Source organism: Lepisosteus oculatus, chromosome 12, assembly GCF_040954835.1.
Source record: "Lepisosteus oculatus isolate fLepOcu1 chromosome 12, fLepOcu1.hap2, whole genome shotgun sequence".
In the NCBI taxonomy this organism is placed as follows: Eukaryota; Metazoa; Chordata; class Actinopteri; order Semionotiformes; family Lepisosteidae; genus Lepisosteus; species Lepisosteus oculatus.
In genome coordinates this window covers 3,679,010-3,695,055 of record NC_090707.1, presented here as the reverse complement: position 1 = coordinate 3,695,055, position 16,046 = coordinate 3,679,010, and the positions used below count along the sequence as shown (strand labels likewise).

The 16,046-nt window shown below is 38.7% G+C and overlaps 1 protein-coding gene across 3 annotated transcripts in view; it reads right to left on the bottom strand.

Annotated features, from left to right (window-relative positions):
- Window positions 1-3,314: 3,314 nt before the first annotated feature.
- pth2ra (parathyroid hormone 2 receptor a) overlaps window positions 3,315-16,046 on the bottom strand; it is a 37,985-nt gene continuing 25,253 nt past the window's right edge. For all 3 annotated transcript variants that reach the window (XM_015358284.2, XM_006636333.3, XM_015358283.2), the window contains 5 exons: window positions 13,232-13,298; window positions 11,437-11,531; window positions 8,399-8,537; window positions 5,924-5,965; window positions 3,315-4,355 (listed from right to left, as the gene is read on the bottom strand). In XM_015358284.2, the coding sequence (XP_015213770.1) occupies window positions 3,975-4,355; window positions 5,924-5,965; window positions 8,399-8,537; window positions 11,437-11,531; window positions 13,232-13,298 (724 nt within the window). In that variant the 3' untranslated portion in view covers window positions 3,315-3,974. The remainder of the gene's footprint in view (window positions 4,356-5,923; window positions 5,966-8,398; window positions 8,538-11,436; window positions 11,532-13,231; window positions 13,299-16,046) is intronic.

Genomic DNA, 16,046 nt, shown 5'->3' with positions numbered 1-16,046 from the left:
CTTCACTTTTAACTTTAGGACATCTGTTGTTGATTTGTGACAGGAAGGTATCTATAGTTTAAGATTTGATGGCTCTGAGTCCAAGGTGTTTCAGCATGATTTTTGAGTTCCCATATTCTTTGGATTTTTAATGCCTGGTAAATGCCTTTGCTTCACAAAGACAACAGAATTTAGAGACAATTGAAAGGACCACGATTATTTCATATTCTATTGTTTTTTTATTTTTTTTTTATTTTCCTTTAAACATTATTCAGAAACCAGTTTGAACTAATAGCCTGTTTAGTTCAAATAAGTTAGCTTAAATTTAGGAATGCATTTAAACAGATGCATGAAACATTTTGCAAAGCCACATTTCAGAATCATTTTTTGATTATTTTAACACGATTTTAATATTTCAGTCATGTATAGCTAAATCGTAATATTTTGCTCTCATGTGAAGTCAGGCACATACATCAGAATGAGGACTGATGAGTGCTCTTCAGACTCACTGATATATTAAAGATGTTTTAAAAAGATGTCTGAGACAGTAGGAGAAATGGAGATATACAGCTACCCCATACCGAAATAAGAACTTGGATGCAATATTTGATTTATACTTTCTAACTGTGTTGTATTCATTTTTACATAAGAAATAAATATTTTGATAATTCTTTTCTTGAGAGCTTTTCCAAAGAACTGTGTTATTTAAATAACCTAATGGAAATGGACTCAATTCAGTACGGCTGAGTCGTTCTCTGTCTCAGACTCGATTCAGCGGGGCTGATTCGTGCTGTGTGTCAGAGTTGATTCAGCGGGGCTGATTTGTGCTGTGTCTCAGAGTTGATTCAGCGGGGCTGATTTGTGCTGTATCTCAGAGTTGATTCAGCGGGGCTGATTTGTTCTGTGTCTCAGAGTTGATTCAGCGGGGCTGATTCGTGCTGTGTCTCAGAGTTGATTCAGCGGGGCTGATTCGTGCTGTGTCTGAGTTGATTCAGTGGGGCTGATTCGTGCTGTGTCTCAGAGTTGATTCGGCAGGGCTGAGTTTTTCCCTGTCCCGGACTGGATTCAGTGGAGCTGAATTTTTTCTTCCCTTTCAGTGATTCGTTTCGTTCAGTGAATCAAATTCTTTTAGCATTTGACTGGTGCTATTTCATTTAAGGGTTGTTAGTGACCAAATCAAAATAACAAAATGAATGAATCTTTTGAATCAGGTCACTTAAATGATCTACAGCAAATCAAATGAATCGATTCGCTAAAAATAATTGAACTGCGCAGCTGCAAGTTTCCTTACTGGAGTTAGGGCAGCACCATTAATGAAAAGTAGGGGGGTGAGGTGGAGAGTGAGTTTGAAATTTGTAGAATTTGCTTATTAATGTTAATTATTTATTGTTTTGTGTTCAAGACTACTTTAAATTGATTAATTGCTGTTTATTGTTTTTTTTAATGTCTATATAGTTATCTAAGTCTTTTGCCATTTTTAAAGAGTACACCGTCTCACTTGGTTAGTTCCATGGGGGGAATTAGATGTAAATACCAGAAAATCCAGCTAAATCTGGCAATTTGGTTTGATTCCACTGACAGGTTAGTAGGTACAGTATATTCAGGGAATAGAAGCAATAAAAATAATTTATTCCTATTTCTGTTTATCTTGTTGCACCTCTTAATTTGCTGATACAATTTTCTAACCCACAATTAATGTTTTTCACTTGCATGTGTAAATAGTCTGTAAAATGTGACTTGCACTCGAATACCAATGGTGTCCAATCTGATTTTCTGGACCTAGACATCAGTGAAAAAGAAACTGAGGAAGGCATTCTCCTTGCAGTGTCTAAAATTTTGGGATTTTTAAATAACGGCAAAGACACTGAATGTGAAAGCTTATAAAGCACAGAGATCGAAAGTCAATCCTGCCCTCAAACTGGGTTCACATTTATCACCAGCATTCAGTGATCAACCAGTCTCTCTTTAAGCTTTTCATTTACAAGTTACTGCCTTTTACACCTTTTCTCCATAATGTGTCTCCTATGTTATAGTGTTTCTCCTGTGTTCCTCGCCCCAACACCGTCACTCGGACGTTAGCTCTCCTGCCCTCCCCTCCTCGGACCTGGGGGAGTCAGCACACAGTCAGCATGTGAGGTTCGGGTGGACATCTGTGTCAGGGAGAGAGCTGCAAAGAGACAAGGAGAGGTTAATGAAATGCTGAAACAAGCACTAATCCTTCACACCTGACAAAGGCTCACCAGTTGAGACATTGCACTCTTTCTTCCTACATTTCAGAAGTGTTCGGTTAGGGCATAATTCATCTCTGCCCTTTCCGCTAAGCACGTGTATGTGTTGACACTCATCGTGGTCGGCCAGTGTGTCGGCTGCACAGCAGCCGGAGCTGGTTCACTGCCGAGCAAATTTCGGAGTTGGCAGGAATGTGGAAATACAGCCCAAGAGGACGCTGAAAAGCTAAAAGGATTCCTGGCAGAGAGGCGGCTCTGATTACAGTCCACATTCCCCCACCATTTCCTCCTGCTTAAATCAATCTGATTCCAAAGCTGTAATTTGGCATATAAACCTTGCAGCGAAAATTGTACATCAAATTGCTGAGGCAAAATGGCCCATCTGAGAAAACGCTAAAAGTCTTCCCGTACTCTTCATAGTGTCGTGCAGGAAATGGGATTATCCAACAACTATTCTTAAAAAAAGAACATTTCCACAAAGTAAAATAGCTTAACAATACAAAAGACGTATGATTCACTTATTACCAAAGTGCCTCCATATTAGTATGGGCATTTCCTATTTCTCAAAGAGAAATTGTACAGTTCTTTTCAGAATTCGTATCATCTTTGAACGATCAAGACTTTTTTTCTCTCTCACTCTACTCTGCGATTTCATAGACATTTATTACACGTTCTTCCTTCTTTGCTCAGTCACAAAGAATGAAGACAGGGTTTCATTTCTGTAGGTTTAGAATTATGATAAACGCTTTGTAATAATGCAGTTATTGCAGATCTCACAGTTGGTGTCTTAAGAATTCTTCTCAATGTGGGATAATGAGGGTATACATTGCTCCGGGATAATCTGGGATGGAAAACACTATAAGATGCAAGAAACTAATTCTTCTCAAAGTGCAGCTGATGTTTCAGTTAATGTGCAGCCTGAGAATAAATGTAGAAATAGCCGTAACTTAACTTAAGCTGTGTATTGATTTTTCATTATGCATTAACATTGCCAGAATTTTTTTTTTCAGCAAATGGAACCTGGACAGAAGGTGCGATTCTATATTTGTACCATTACCCTAATTTCACACCCTATGTGAACACATAACAAATCCAATTCTGAGAGAATTACACCATTCAAAAATATTTGCATTTTTATTTTTCATCCCAAAAAGTATTATGAGGATATATTCATCAGGGGTATGCACGTTGGCCAACAATCTCAGTACCATACAACCTATTTTTTTCTTGCTTGTGTGTTTTGCATGTACACGGAAATAAGAAACACAGTCATTTTCTGCAGCCCTTCATAGAAATGATTGTTAATTGGTTTTATGCCTTTTTTTTTGTTACAAATTTACATGTTGTAGGAAAATGACTTTGTTAACAATCAAACGCCAAACATTGAGCAATCACAGAAGGAAGAGCAGTCTGGCACAAAGAGTGCAGCGGACAAATCACATCCATTATGAAAAGGGATTTCAGTCTTACAAGAACGGAGCGACCTGGAACGTCAATATCAGAATTCCCATGCAGGACAGCCGTCACTCTGTTGGCAATCCCTAACAAAATGACCACGAGCAGCGAAAGACAGCCTTTTTTTTCACTTGCAGGAATTAACACACGACACTCAAAGGGCTCCGGTTTCTTTCTCCCGGTTTAGGTCAAACCCGGGATACCGTCGGTCTTCTCTTCAGCTTCCGGGACGGACAAGGACACGCCGTGCCTTCCGAAATGAGCCGCTACCCAGAGTGTAGCCTTCCCACGCCAGGATTGGGGGGGGGGGCTTCACAACGTCTCTTCGTCGTCCTCCGCCGTGCTGGCGTCCAGCATGGGCTGCAGGGACTCCTTCAGCGAGATGTCGTCCACCTGCTTCTCCTCGCTCTCGTCCCTCTCCTCCGGGATGGAGGGCGGCAGGCTGTCGGGGTCGGAGTTGCTGATGACGTAGCCCGGCAGGGTGGTGTGGCTGCTGACGGTCCGCCCCCCGCTGCGGTACACCCGGCTGGAGAGCAGGGCGGTGCGGGAGGTGCCGGCCAGCTGGGACTGGCTGCCGCTGCTGTTCAGGTTGGTGAGGACCGAGCCGTAGCGGTAGCTGCCGCACTGGGTGGTCTTCTTCCAGTCGAAGACGAGGTTCCAGCGAGCCCACGTCTTCTTGATCTCCGTCTGGACCTGCCAACAACCCAGCGGTTAGGGAGGGGAAAAAAAAACAAGACTCGGGTCAATAAACGTGGCTAATCTGAGCCTTTTTTAACCCTCTGGCTGAGAGGGAGTGGGCGAGTGACAGGCTGCGCTCTCCCATGTGTGCTCTCAGGTAAGATCAGGCTGGAGAAATAAAGAACCAAAACTACGCCGACAGTTCCTCATTGTAGGATACCTGGTCTTTTGATGGGCTTTATAGGAGTAAATTAAGCAAGTATCATCATTATATATCATCACATTGTGGCAACTCTAACAGCACTGATAGCAACAGCTGTGCTGAATGTCTTGCACCAGGCCTTCTGATGCAACCCAAAGACAAGCAGAACAAAAGAGCATCAGGCCTGCAGCCTTTTTCATTGATTGGCCATTTTTTTTGTGTGTGAGCCAGGTCTCATAATCTAACATTGACAACAATTTAATTACTCTCTTTACATCATAATGTTACACGTAGGGGGTTACGAAAATAGCACATTACAAAGTGACGCAGCGGCTCAATCAATTACAATTAATCATTACCCCCGATTTGTAAAGATTTGGCCAAGACTATAACTGAGCAGTTGGTGTAACGGGAGGCCCGTGAGTTCTTTGTTCTCTGGCACAGCTTTGGTGAAAATAGTAATAATTCCGGCACACTGGATTAAACAGATATTTAATAGCAATTGCAGTACACACAAAGAACAACACAAAAGTTACACTATTTACAAACTTTCAAATAAGGCGTCGCCGAGGTGTCTACATCCTGACCACCACAAAAACCCCAGACTGCTACCAAGTATTCAGACTCTTATTTAATGCCTACAAAGGACCAAAGAACAGAACACTGCCGTCTAAACTAAACAGCAAATGACCTACGGTTAAATTTCTTTCTGTAAACCCACTGATGTGACAAAATCAATGGGAAGCCAATCTCCCTAATCTCCCTATTCTAACACTGACCAGGAGAGACCGTTTTTAGCCCAGGGATTCTTTACACAGGAAATCAGCGTTCCTGAATAGCAAGCTCTCTGATCATCTTTATGGATGATCAGGACAAGGAGCTCTTGCCTTCTGCCTTTCTGTCTCTTCCCATGTCCTCCTGTCTCTTTCTCCTCTGTTTTCCTTTTTTTCTCTCCCTACCAGCCTGCTTTATGCTGTCTTCTTGGACTGTTGATTGACACTTCATCATTGATCCAGACCTTAACTAACGAAGGTAAGCTTTACAGTTGCTTTGATCACTGAATCTCGGATCCCTACATTTCGGCAGACGTCTCCTTGCTTTGAAGCTGGAAATGTTGGCACTCGTCAGGTGTTGTCCATTGTATCTCGATCCTTAAAGACAATTCTTAACAATATATTTATAAAAAAAGCCATAAAACATCCCTTTTGACCCATAATTACAATGTGTAGACTTCTGTTGAAACTACTTTTTCCTAGTCATAGTCTACCTCATGCTTTTGGGAAGGGAAAGAGGACCATGATGCTCTATTTTTCTGCTAGAAAATTGCAGTCAGGCTGACACACATTCCTGAACGATACAAATTAGGAAAAAGACCACTCACCTCTCCATTGCAGTAGCAATAAATGATAGACACGAAAAATCCCTGAAACACAAAACAGAAACACAGTGGTGCACTAAGCATAGTCAAGAGCAGCTGTTTGACATCCGAGTGATTCAGACAGAAATGGAAATGAAATAGCTTTTTGGAGTCCTTGAGATGAGCATGACCTATAAAAAAGTATGGCATTCGAGGAGCTAGCGCATTCTGGAATGAGAGCAATGTGGGCAGATAAGAAATGTTCAGTATGTGTAAAATGTTTTATACTTCCAGTGAACTTTCTGCTGCTCATACGGTGTAGTAAAACAGTGGGTTATGGATCATGTACAGACATGAATGCAAACATTTATTTTATTATAAATAGCAACAACTATATCATCAATATCAATAAATGTGAATTATTACAATGTAAATAACAACAATAATTATAAATAATCAAAATGAACACAATTATTTTCTTTGGAAAAATATTATAATAACAGGTGTAAGGGTTGAATGTTATAACAACCCAATGATACATTCTACTTCTTAAATAATAAAATAATAAAAATAGAGCATCTCAATAGTCATTTTTATATATGGTATAACCAAAATAATATCAATATTCAGATATATTTTAAGGCAGCATACTGTATATAGAAAGAACACAAAATAATTTCAGTTAATTCTTATTCATGAGTAAATATGTATGAATATATGTGCAGTATGAACAAAATGTTTACAATTTTTGGTAAGCAGGAAAACTCTTTGGTTTTAGCATTGTCAGTCAGTATCTAAATGTGCCACTCAGCTCTACTGTAGTACGAAACACTACAATAGAACAGCTTTAATATCTTTAAATTCTTCAGAAAATCCTGGCGATCTGTTGCATTATGTAAGAATACCTAATGAATAGTAACTAATGCATATCTTGACCCAGCATAATGTGTTGTTGTGTTTGAGGATGCTGTGGAACTATTTCTAACTCACTACAGCTGTCAGAAAAGAGCTAGGAAATACAGTCACTTAAAAGTAAATGCTAAAAGGATGATTTAATTATACACTTGTGTGCATGGGGTGAAGGTTAATTTAGTAGAAACAACTCTATCAAACTTTAAAATAAGTTTAAATGATTTTTAAAATAAATCCCTTTTGGAACCAACAAATACATTTGCAAAACTTGGCTTCAGCAGGTCTGCCTAGAGCATGAGATCAAATTTGCTGGCGGCTGATCTCGAAAAAGAAGTGAAACCAGTACCAGAGATTCTTTAAGGCAAAACGTGTCACCGGAGAAGTCTCTTCACCTTACTCATCGCTTGTCAGTCCTTATTACTGTGAATGCACATTTGGCAGCAGCAGTACTGCTGTGCACTGCTGTGCAGTGAGACTCCAAAGAGATAGCCTTTCTCGGTAATGATGCTGGTATCTAGCTTCTAAGTAAGGGCTCTTACACTTATCAAAGTATGATATACAGCACAAGCATAGCTGTGTAATGCGAGGAAACTTCTGCCAACAGAAAGAGTCCCTATAATGTTTGGGCAGCAAAACTTCTTTATTGTGAGGAGCTAACTTAGGTAAAGTCTTTTAATGTTGACTGCTCTGGTGCCCATTGTCTGACTGTAAATGAAGTCATGCTTCCTTTTGAGATCTACGTCTTATGTAACTAAGCACTAAGTTGTGGGAGGTGACTTGGGCTATTTGGCTCAACTCATGGATGGGATCCCAAAAGATCGTCCAGATCAATATTCTGCATCCAAAAAAAAACAACAGATTAGCAGTTAAAGCTGAGGTGTGAATTTCAGATACACACTGTAGCCTCATTGCACATTTTACATAATTTCCACCATAACTGAAAATTGCATTAATGATGCCTGCATACATGCAGAGATAGATTTCTTAAAAATTCATGTATTTTTAAATGCACTCCATTAAGCCAAATACTCTGCTCCGCGAGAGCCTCTTCTGTTCCTTCCTCATTCAAAGCCTTAAAAACATCAAAGACAAACTCCGAGCCAGGATACTTCAAAACCACTCAGTTGATAAAGTCTATAAATGATTCCTAGTGTCTGACGTTGCCTTTCACAATGTTCTGACAGATGGAGATAGAAATCCCTGTCATTTTTGTACATAAAAAGATACCCTTTTCATTACCACATTCAGCTGAGCTGAATTAAGAATGTTACACCGCTCAGATTCACACTTGCAGAAGCAAAGGCTGAGATAGTGGTTTCAAAGGTTAGAGCTTTCAAACTGCCGATTGCCCTGCAAGGGGGCAAGGGCAAGCATGACCTCTTGGGTCTGAGCGAGGTGGAAAAGCAAAGGGAACACATTATCGCAGCGTCTCTGCAAACACATATCACAATAATTGAGACACAAGTTGTCCATCATTGAAAGGGCAGGGCAGCAGGACAGCGTATTTGTCAAAACCCTTGTCTTTTCAGTTTATTATGACACAGCGAGCACAAGTCAAAACATCTAAGTGTAAAAAGAATTAAATACCTGGAAAGAGTTAAAGAAGAGTTCGAAGTACATGCGCACCTCCCACCCGATTCCCTGGAAGGTGTGAGGCATTCCGACAAACACTATATAATGAATTCCGAAAACCAGCACCAGCACCAGTGTGGACCTGGCCAGTTTCCTGAAAAAGAACAGGATTGTTAACTCACAGCAAACCCGGGTTCCGCTGGGGAGACAGAGGCCAACAGCGTGGCGAGGTCACTCGGCCCAGCTGTGCGTGTCAAGGAAGTAACATCTGGTGTACAGTCGGCTTTGTGAAGTTCCTTAGCAGTGTTTCTTTAAGCTTGGTAGGATTTTATTATCCATTTATGGTAAGAATCGCATCTATCCTTAAAACAAAACACTTGGTATTACTAAGGAAACAGCAACGTCTCAAAAGAAATTCCATTTAGAAATCCCAGATGTTTGCTCTGCTGCTCCTCCGTTGTTGTGTTTGTTCAGTTGGACCAGCAGGTACTTTTGCAATATAATCAATCACAAAAATGTGGCAACCACTAGACCCACTAGACCAGTGTTTAGATCTAATTGCATTGTGTCAGAGGAATATTGTTCTAAAATGGAATCATGCATTGTACATGACATGGGGCCTGGATGAACTGTTTTAACTCTATTCCTGCCAAACTGTACTCATGATGCTCTTGTTCTAAAGTGGAATTTAAAACAAAACATAGAAACCATTATTTCTAGAAGATTTTAGTGAAACAAGCTGTAATGACCACACTAGTGCCAATCATGAAATAAATCAACGAAATGATAATTTACTGTAGTTAGATTTAACACCAATTAAGATTAACCTCTATTACAGTCCTTCAAACAAAAGCGTTTCCTAATTTTTAGAAATTGCAGAAAATTAGATTATTCACTTTTATTATTCTGTAATATGCTACTGCTGAAAAAGAAACTAATAAAACCAAAAATGATTCAAACTCATGATGGGCAAGCGTGATGATGTTAGTCATCCCTAAAAGCAGAGGACAAGAAGTCAGAGTAAAAACAAAAACGCAATCAAACAAAAAGTCAGAATCCTCTTATTACTCATTACATGTGCTTACAAAACAAATCCATTAGCTGTCTGCTGTCTGATAATTTAGTTAATGAACACACAAATTAAGCACCAGAACATAAAAATGGGATTTAAAGGCAGAATGTATTAAACAAATGCCATTTGTCTGTTTATTTTCAGGCAGTATAAGAATGTATTGGAACAAATCTGAATATTGCCTTTAATTACTATTATTTATTGCTATTATTCATAATATTGTAGCCAGGGACCAAACATTATTCAATAGAAATGATAATTGTGTTTACAAGGAACATCATGCTCTGTCACCCATTGCTGATAACTCTTGCCTATTTCACTGTGCTTCTCAGAATCTCATGCTCTGGCATTACTCAATAAACAAATAAAACACACACACAGTTAGAAAAGATAATCTCTTTTGATTCACAAAATTGGTTTCACAGAATTTAGCTGCATGCCAGCTGTAAATCTGCATCTGTGTCTAATGCACCATAGGTTAGAGGAATGGCTACGGTAATATTGATTATAGTTATTTGCAAAAAAATTCTATGTTTTGTGCCATTTTTACCCCTCGACTCTATTTTAGCATACAGAAATAACCCAGGCACATTTCAATTTATGTCTTAGTTGTCATTCACATTATTTATCAAAATGATAAGAGCTGCAAAAACATAACTGCATTACTGTTTTAGAAAAATAAGGTTGCTATTTGCTCAATTGTACTGAATAAACATTGGGAAATGATTGACACATCCTCCCAGATTTTTGTTCATTTTTGCAAAGTTATACTTGTTGGTTTCTCAGCGATCTAAAGATATTTATACCATGATCCCTTAAAAGCAAAGAGGAAACATTCTTGCAAAATTCTATGGTTTGGAAGTGATAGTCAGAAAAAAATACAGAGAAAGGACGATGCAACATAACAAAGCAAAATGTTTTTGATGAACAATAATGGAATTTTATACTGTAAGTTGCAATGGTGATTGATAACATGGTTCAAACAAGGAAAAAAGATATTTCAAAATCCTTCTATGGTGTTGATAATAAACACAATACATTGCTCATAGTGACATGAGTTATAATCCCTCTGACAGCAGACATTAGTACCCGATTGTCACCGGGAGAGAAACCGGCCGATGCAAACTTCACTGAATTTTTGGTCAGATTTGATTCTGTGTTTTTCTACAGCATGTTTAGCATTCTTGTTCTGCATTTGCTGTGCATGTACAGTGTTAATTGGCACTTTGGCTTGCAATGGTACGACCTGGAGTAATTCTACATTGCGAATGGGCCACACGTCCTCTTGCAACAGTGCTGGTGCAGATTCTCTGACCGCACTGCCCTGCTGAGGCTCCTAGGAGCTCAAGTTGAAGGTCTACAGATATCCACCTGCAGCACTACACTGATCATCACATGGGACCTCGCTTACACATCTCGACATGCCAGTCTTCCAGCAGGGCAGCATGCATCCCCAGGCATGCCGCACAACTGTGGCATTCTAGCCAGACGGGAATGTGACGGGTAGGATGTGGACTCCCCACTTCCCAGATTAGAGCCCCATTGAACATCCCTGTGGGATGAGCTGGCATGACGTGTGGCATCTAGGGCTCAGAGACCAATGAACAGGCATGTGCTTGTCCAGGCTGTATGAGAGGAGTGGGACGAGGTCCCACATGACAGCACCCGTAACCTGGCGACAAGTCTCTTCCAGCGACAGACACACACACTACTAAAATACTGGTCCAAAAAGGTTTCGTCATTGTCCTGACCACTTTGAGATTTTGTTGTAGTTGTAACTACAGTAATAAGTGTCGATGGATGGTCCGTACGAAGTGTAGTATTGATCATCCAAATATAAAATAAATACTGAATAATAACAAATTTGAAAATGTAAATTCATCAGATTTGTTATGACAGTTCTGGGTTTTAGCATAAATTACTGTGAACTGTCCACAATGACTGCAGAATACTCCATACATATTCAACAGGAAATATCCACCTGTACTGCTTCCTGGTGTCATATCTTCCTGCATTCGTTTCCCGGATTTTTGTTGCAAGGACTCTGACGATGTTCACAAACAAGACGAAATTCAACTAAAAACATAAAAATAAAGTAAAACGGTTAACTTTGGTTAAGCACAACAACATTACAATGACAATATTATTGTTTGATATGGTCTCTACAACTACCAAAGCTGAACTATTTTAATTACCAATATTTGCGATTCAAGTTCTTTGTAAAAAAAATCTGAAAAAGCATAAATAATATGAATTGCCATTTTCTGGTATAATAAAACATGTTTTATATCTTGTTCACCGAAAAAACAGTTCTTATTAATGTGTTTCCTAGCAATGAAGCCTTGAGATAAATGTGTGTTCCATTTCTGCTTGATTTATTTTCTCTTGTACTCCTTCAAAGGGACTTATAAAATAAATGAGGGATGATGTGGAGGGGTTGGATATTTACATTAGCCATGTGGATGGCCCTCTGAGGACTCAAAATGGAATATTAACGTGCCCCATGTGGGACCAAAAATGCTCATGGCAAAGCAGCTCTTTAAGAACATACTGTTCAACAATACAGAAGGGCAGAGCTGCCAGTTCTGGACCCAGGCAGCCACAGTCCAGATGTTATAGGTTATTTCTAATTATTTATTTGCCATAGCTTGCATCACAAACAGGCTGTGATCGATTTAATAAACTAATTGATTCAGAAATGGTCCTCGAGAGCTACAGGGTGTTGATGCTTTCATGTTGGGTCACCTCCAGACAACTCAATTGAACAGAATGCATTCTTGGTCAAAATGAAATTGTTCCATGTGTTTAGAAATAGATGATTTAACCCAGGAATCCTGTTGGATTGTGGCTCCTCAGGACCAGGACCACAGTTGATTCTCCCCCCCGCCAAGACTGGATTTTTAATTCGAAGGTGCTTGAGATGCATGAGATATTCTCACCTTTATTACTACATAATAGTACAAGGGGTTCTCTTTCAGGACATTTGCTTTAAGAAAATGATTTTTTTTAACAGGAGGATCTATTCCAGTCCAGACTGGTTGCCTCTAGTTTCTGTAAACAAAGCCACACATGACCTCATCCAGTTTAATGGGTTCTCCATGAATCTCTGCTGGGGGTCTCTTCAGCCGAGGCTGACCTGGATATACCCAGCATGGTCCTCATAAACAAGTTTGAAGGGATGACTCCAAACAACACAGGAGGTGTTGAACTGATTTCCCCCTAGAAATATTGATTTTTAAATGATATCACAAGGAAATATAAATGTTTTTTCTCTCTCTCTCTCAAATGTATTGATCTAGTATAAACTCCTTGTAACACTACCAAGGCTTTCATTAACATCACTTCTGCAGCCAGAGTGCTGGCTGTTACAAGCATTCCTGATGCAAACATCAAAAACAGGGCGCCATCACCTTGTCGCTACATGTAACGTTAATGGTGCAATTAATTGGTACAGGATGACACACTGCATCGAGAGAGGTAATATAAAAAAAGCACAGACGTGATATTTAGACCAGTAAACAATTTCAGGTGTCCAAAATGAAGCACCAGTGTACGCACAGTACAAATCAAACATGTACAGGACAAGCTCAACTTTAAATGTTCAAATACATTCAAAGTTCAATAAAAAAACATTAAAACAACAAGATCAATACAAACATTCCATATAATAATTGTGCATTTAAAGAAAATGTAAGTGAAAGAAAATGTATCACCCTTTACTTTTGCAGTATAACTTTCTAGGATTTTTGTTTTTTACATGTAATCTATTCACTTACCCCAATGGCTGCTAAAATTGGAACCTGATAAATCCATTTAATATTACCAGCGCTTAGTTCCCAGCATCTGCAGAAAGAGGGAGAAAGATCAATGTGCTTTAAATCCCCTGCAGTGGGTTAAAAAGTAGTTAAAGTTCAAGTTCCTAATTTACAAATAAAGATACAATAGAACTGTATAAAAAACTCACAAAGGCCTTACATTTAAATTTAACAGAAAATAATGTTTTCTTTTAAAAGTTCAGGTTTTGAATGCTGTTTTGATGTGCATCTAATATTGTCTGTCTTTGTCTCCTGTATGTATTTTTCTCTTACTCGACAGATACAAGGAAAACTCTTTACAGTATGTAAGTTTTGTAACTGATATTATATCAAAATATAGTTTATTTATAAATATTTTAAAATCCATTTTTTCTCAAGAGATCTGAACGTGGGGAAAACACTGAAGTTTAATTTTGAATGGTTTTAGAATAATTTGTAGTGCTAGCTAAATTTATACCTTTCAGACTTATGTTTTTTCTAACAGAAAGAATGTCGACTTAAACGTTTCCAGGTACTGCCTTTCATCGAGAAACAAAGGATAAAAATAAAAATCAACCCTTTAGCATACCACTTTCTTTTGGTTCTTTTTCATTGAAATGCTAGTTAAAATGATGGTCAATATGCTATGTGTCCAGAAAATGTATTAACAACAATGATGTTGCCTATATCGCAGCACTGGGATCCGACAGAGAGCCCTGACAGCCCATTACATCAGAACCTCACTTCACACTCAACGACCAGTCCCAGGAAAAAAAAACTGTATCTTACTGGGATAATCCTAACAGCAAACCCAGGACAGCAGGATTTCAACCCCTGAAGTTGCAGAGATTGTCCGTGATTCACTGTCAATTATTGAAGCCCAATCTCATTGCCTGGAGGGGGAGGGGCAACCATTGGCCCTGGAACCCCAGAGGTTTCTTTCCTCCCTCTGGGGTTTTTACAGATTTGTGATCTTCTCCTCTGTGCCCACACAGTCAGCTGTTGTAATACTGTAAACTGCAATGCAAATCTGGAGAGCAAACTGTTATGAAAGGCGCTATAGCAAATAAAAGATTGATTGATTGGTAATTGTAGAAAATCAAATGCTTATTAGTTGTCTCACGTACCACTGGTGTAAGGTGGATTAGTGAATCAAGGTGGATTCTGTGCTTGTAGGACTTCATGTTTTCCAGTGGGTGACAACCTCTCTGAAGTCGTTTAGCTGCCAAATCTCTGCTACTCATACACAGCAATAATCCTGTTTGGTTTGTATGTGACTTGTATACTAAGAGGCTTGCTCAACTGCCATTAACCAGTATTAACACTTTCTGAGACAGGTCTTTTCTGAAACAGGTTATCTTTATGTAAGATAAGAGTTAAAAAATAAATACCTGTTTATCCAAATAAACGCATCCAAGTAACTGTTTCTCCAAATGACTTGAAACATGCACTTGAAATAGTCCAAACCTAAATACTACCAGATGCAGTCACAGAAGTACATGAAAACTTTCAAAATGACCACAGCTACTATAAAAATGTAACAGTTTATAACTCCTGAACTAAAACATTTAGTAAAATAAGGTATTGTACAAACAAATGTTTTTGGATTAATATACCCCACAATCCACTCACTCATCTAGATAAAGACATTGTGCAAATAAGGCCCAGCCAGTATGATGATAAAAATCTGAATTATTTATCTTTCAGTTCCCAGCTAGACAGAACTGTTTTCAGTTTTGAGAGTGTCTAGAACCCCTGGTGAGGTTATCTCACTGGTAGAGGAAGTCTTTGTGCACAGCAGTTCAAATCATTACAGAATAAGAAAAGCAGCATTAAAACTCAGATCTAAAGATGTGATAAAGCAAAAATAACATTCCAGCCTTTAGGCACTGAAGTAATGGCTCATTATTCACAATTCATTACTATCAGGACCTATCCTGACATCATCATAATGAAAAGTCTTTTCATATCCCTAAAATTCATTTCTCAAACATTTCCTAAACTTAGAAAAATACTATGAAAACCCAGCAACATTTATCGTACTCAGTAAAACCCATATGAGCATTATAAAAATGAACAAATATATATATTTAAAAGTACAGTAAGCCCAGCATAAACTTAACTTATAATAGGTTTATTCCATGCTGAAAAAAAGAAGAAAGAGAACACCACGTTTCGGCCGTGGAGCCTTCTTCAGGTGTGTGGACACACACCTGAAGAATGCTCCACGACCAAAACGTGGTGTTCTCTTTCTTCTTTTTTTCAGCATGGAATAAACCAATTACTTGTTCCTTTGCAGCCTACGCATGCTGACGCAGCCACCCACCTGAACTTAACTTATTATCAAGGTCATTTCAGTACAAGGTGTTATACTACAATGGTCATTAAAAAAGTTAAAAATGTAATTTATAGCAGTACAAAAATAAATTCTAATATAAAGTTCCGCCAAGAATGAAATGCAATATAGTCAATTGTTAGTGCAGAATATTATGGTCCCAAAAAGCTTAAGTGTGAAATATATGACATATTATTAATTATTACAGTTCAGAAGAGATTTTTGTTCAGCTTTATCTGTAGCTTCCTCCCTTGTTTGCTGTTTTTATTTTGTGAGGACTCCACCATGGATTCCAGAAGCAAGGCCCATGGTAAAAACCTTGCTTGCAAAAGACGGAAATGATCATGTCACAATCTTTTTTGCCAATAATTATTTTCCATACAAGAAAAAGACATTATGTTTCCCCCCAAACTGAGAGAAGCAGCTGTGAAGAAACAAAGAAGAGGAAACGTAACATTTTCA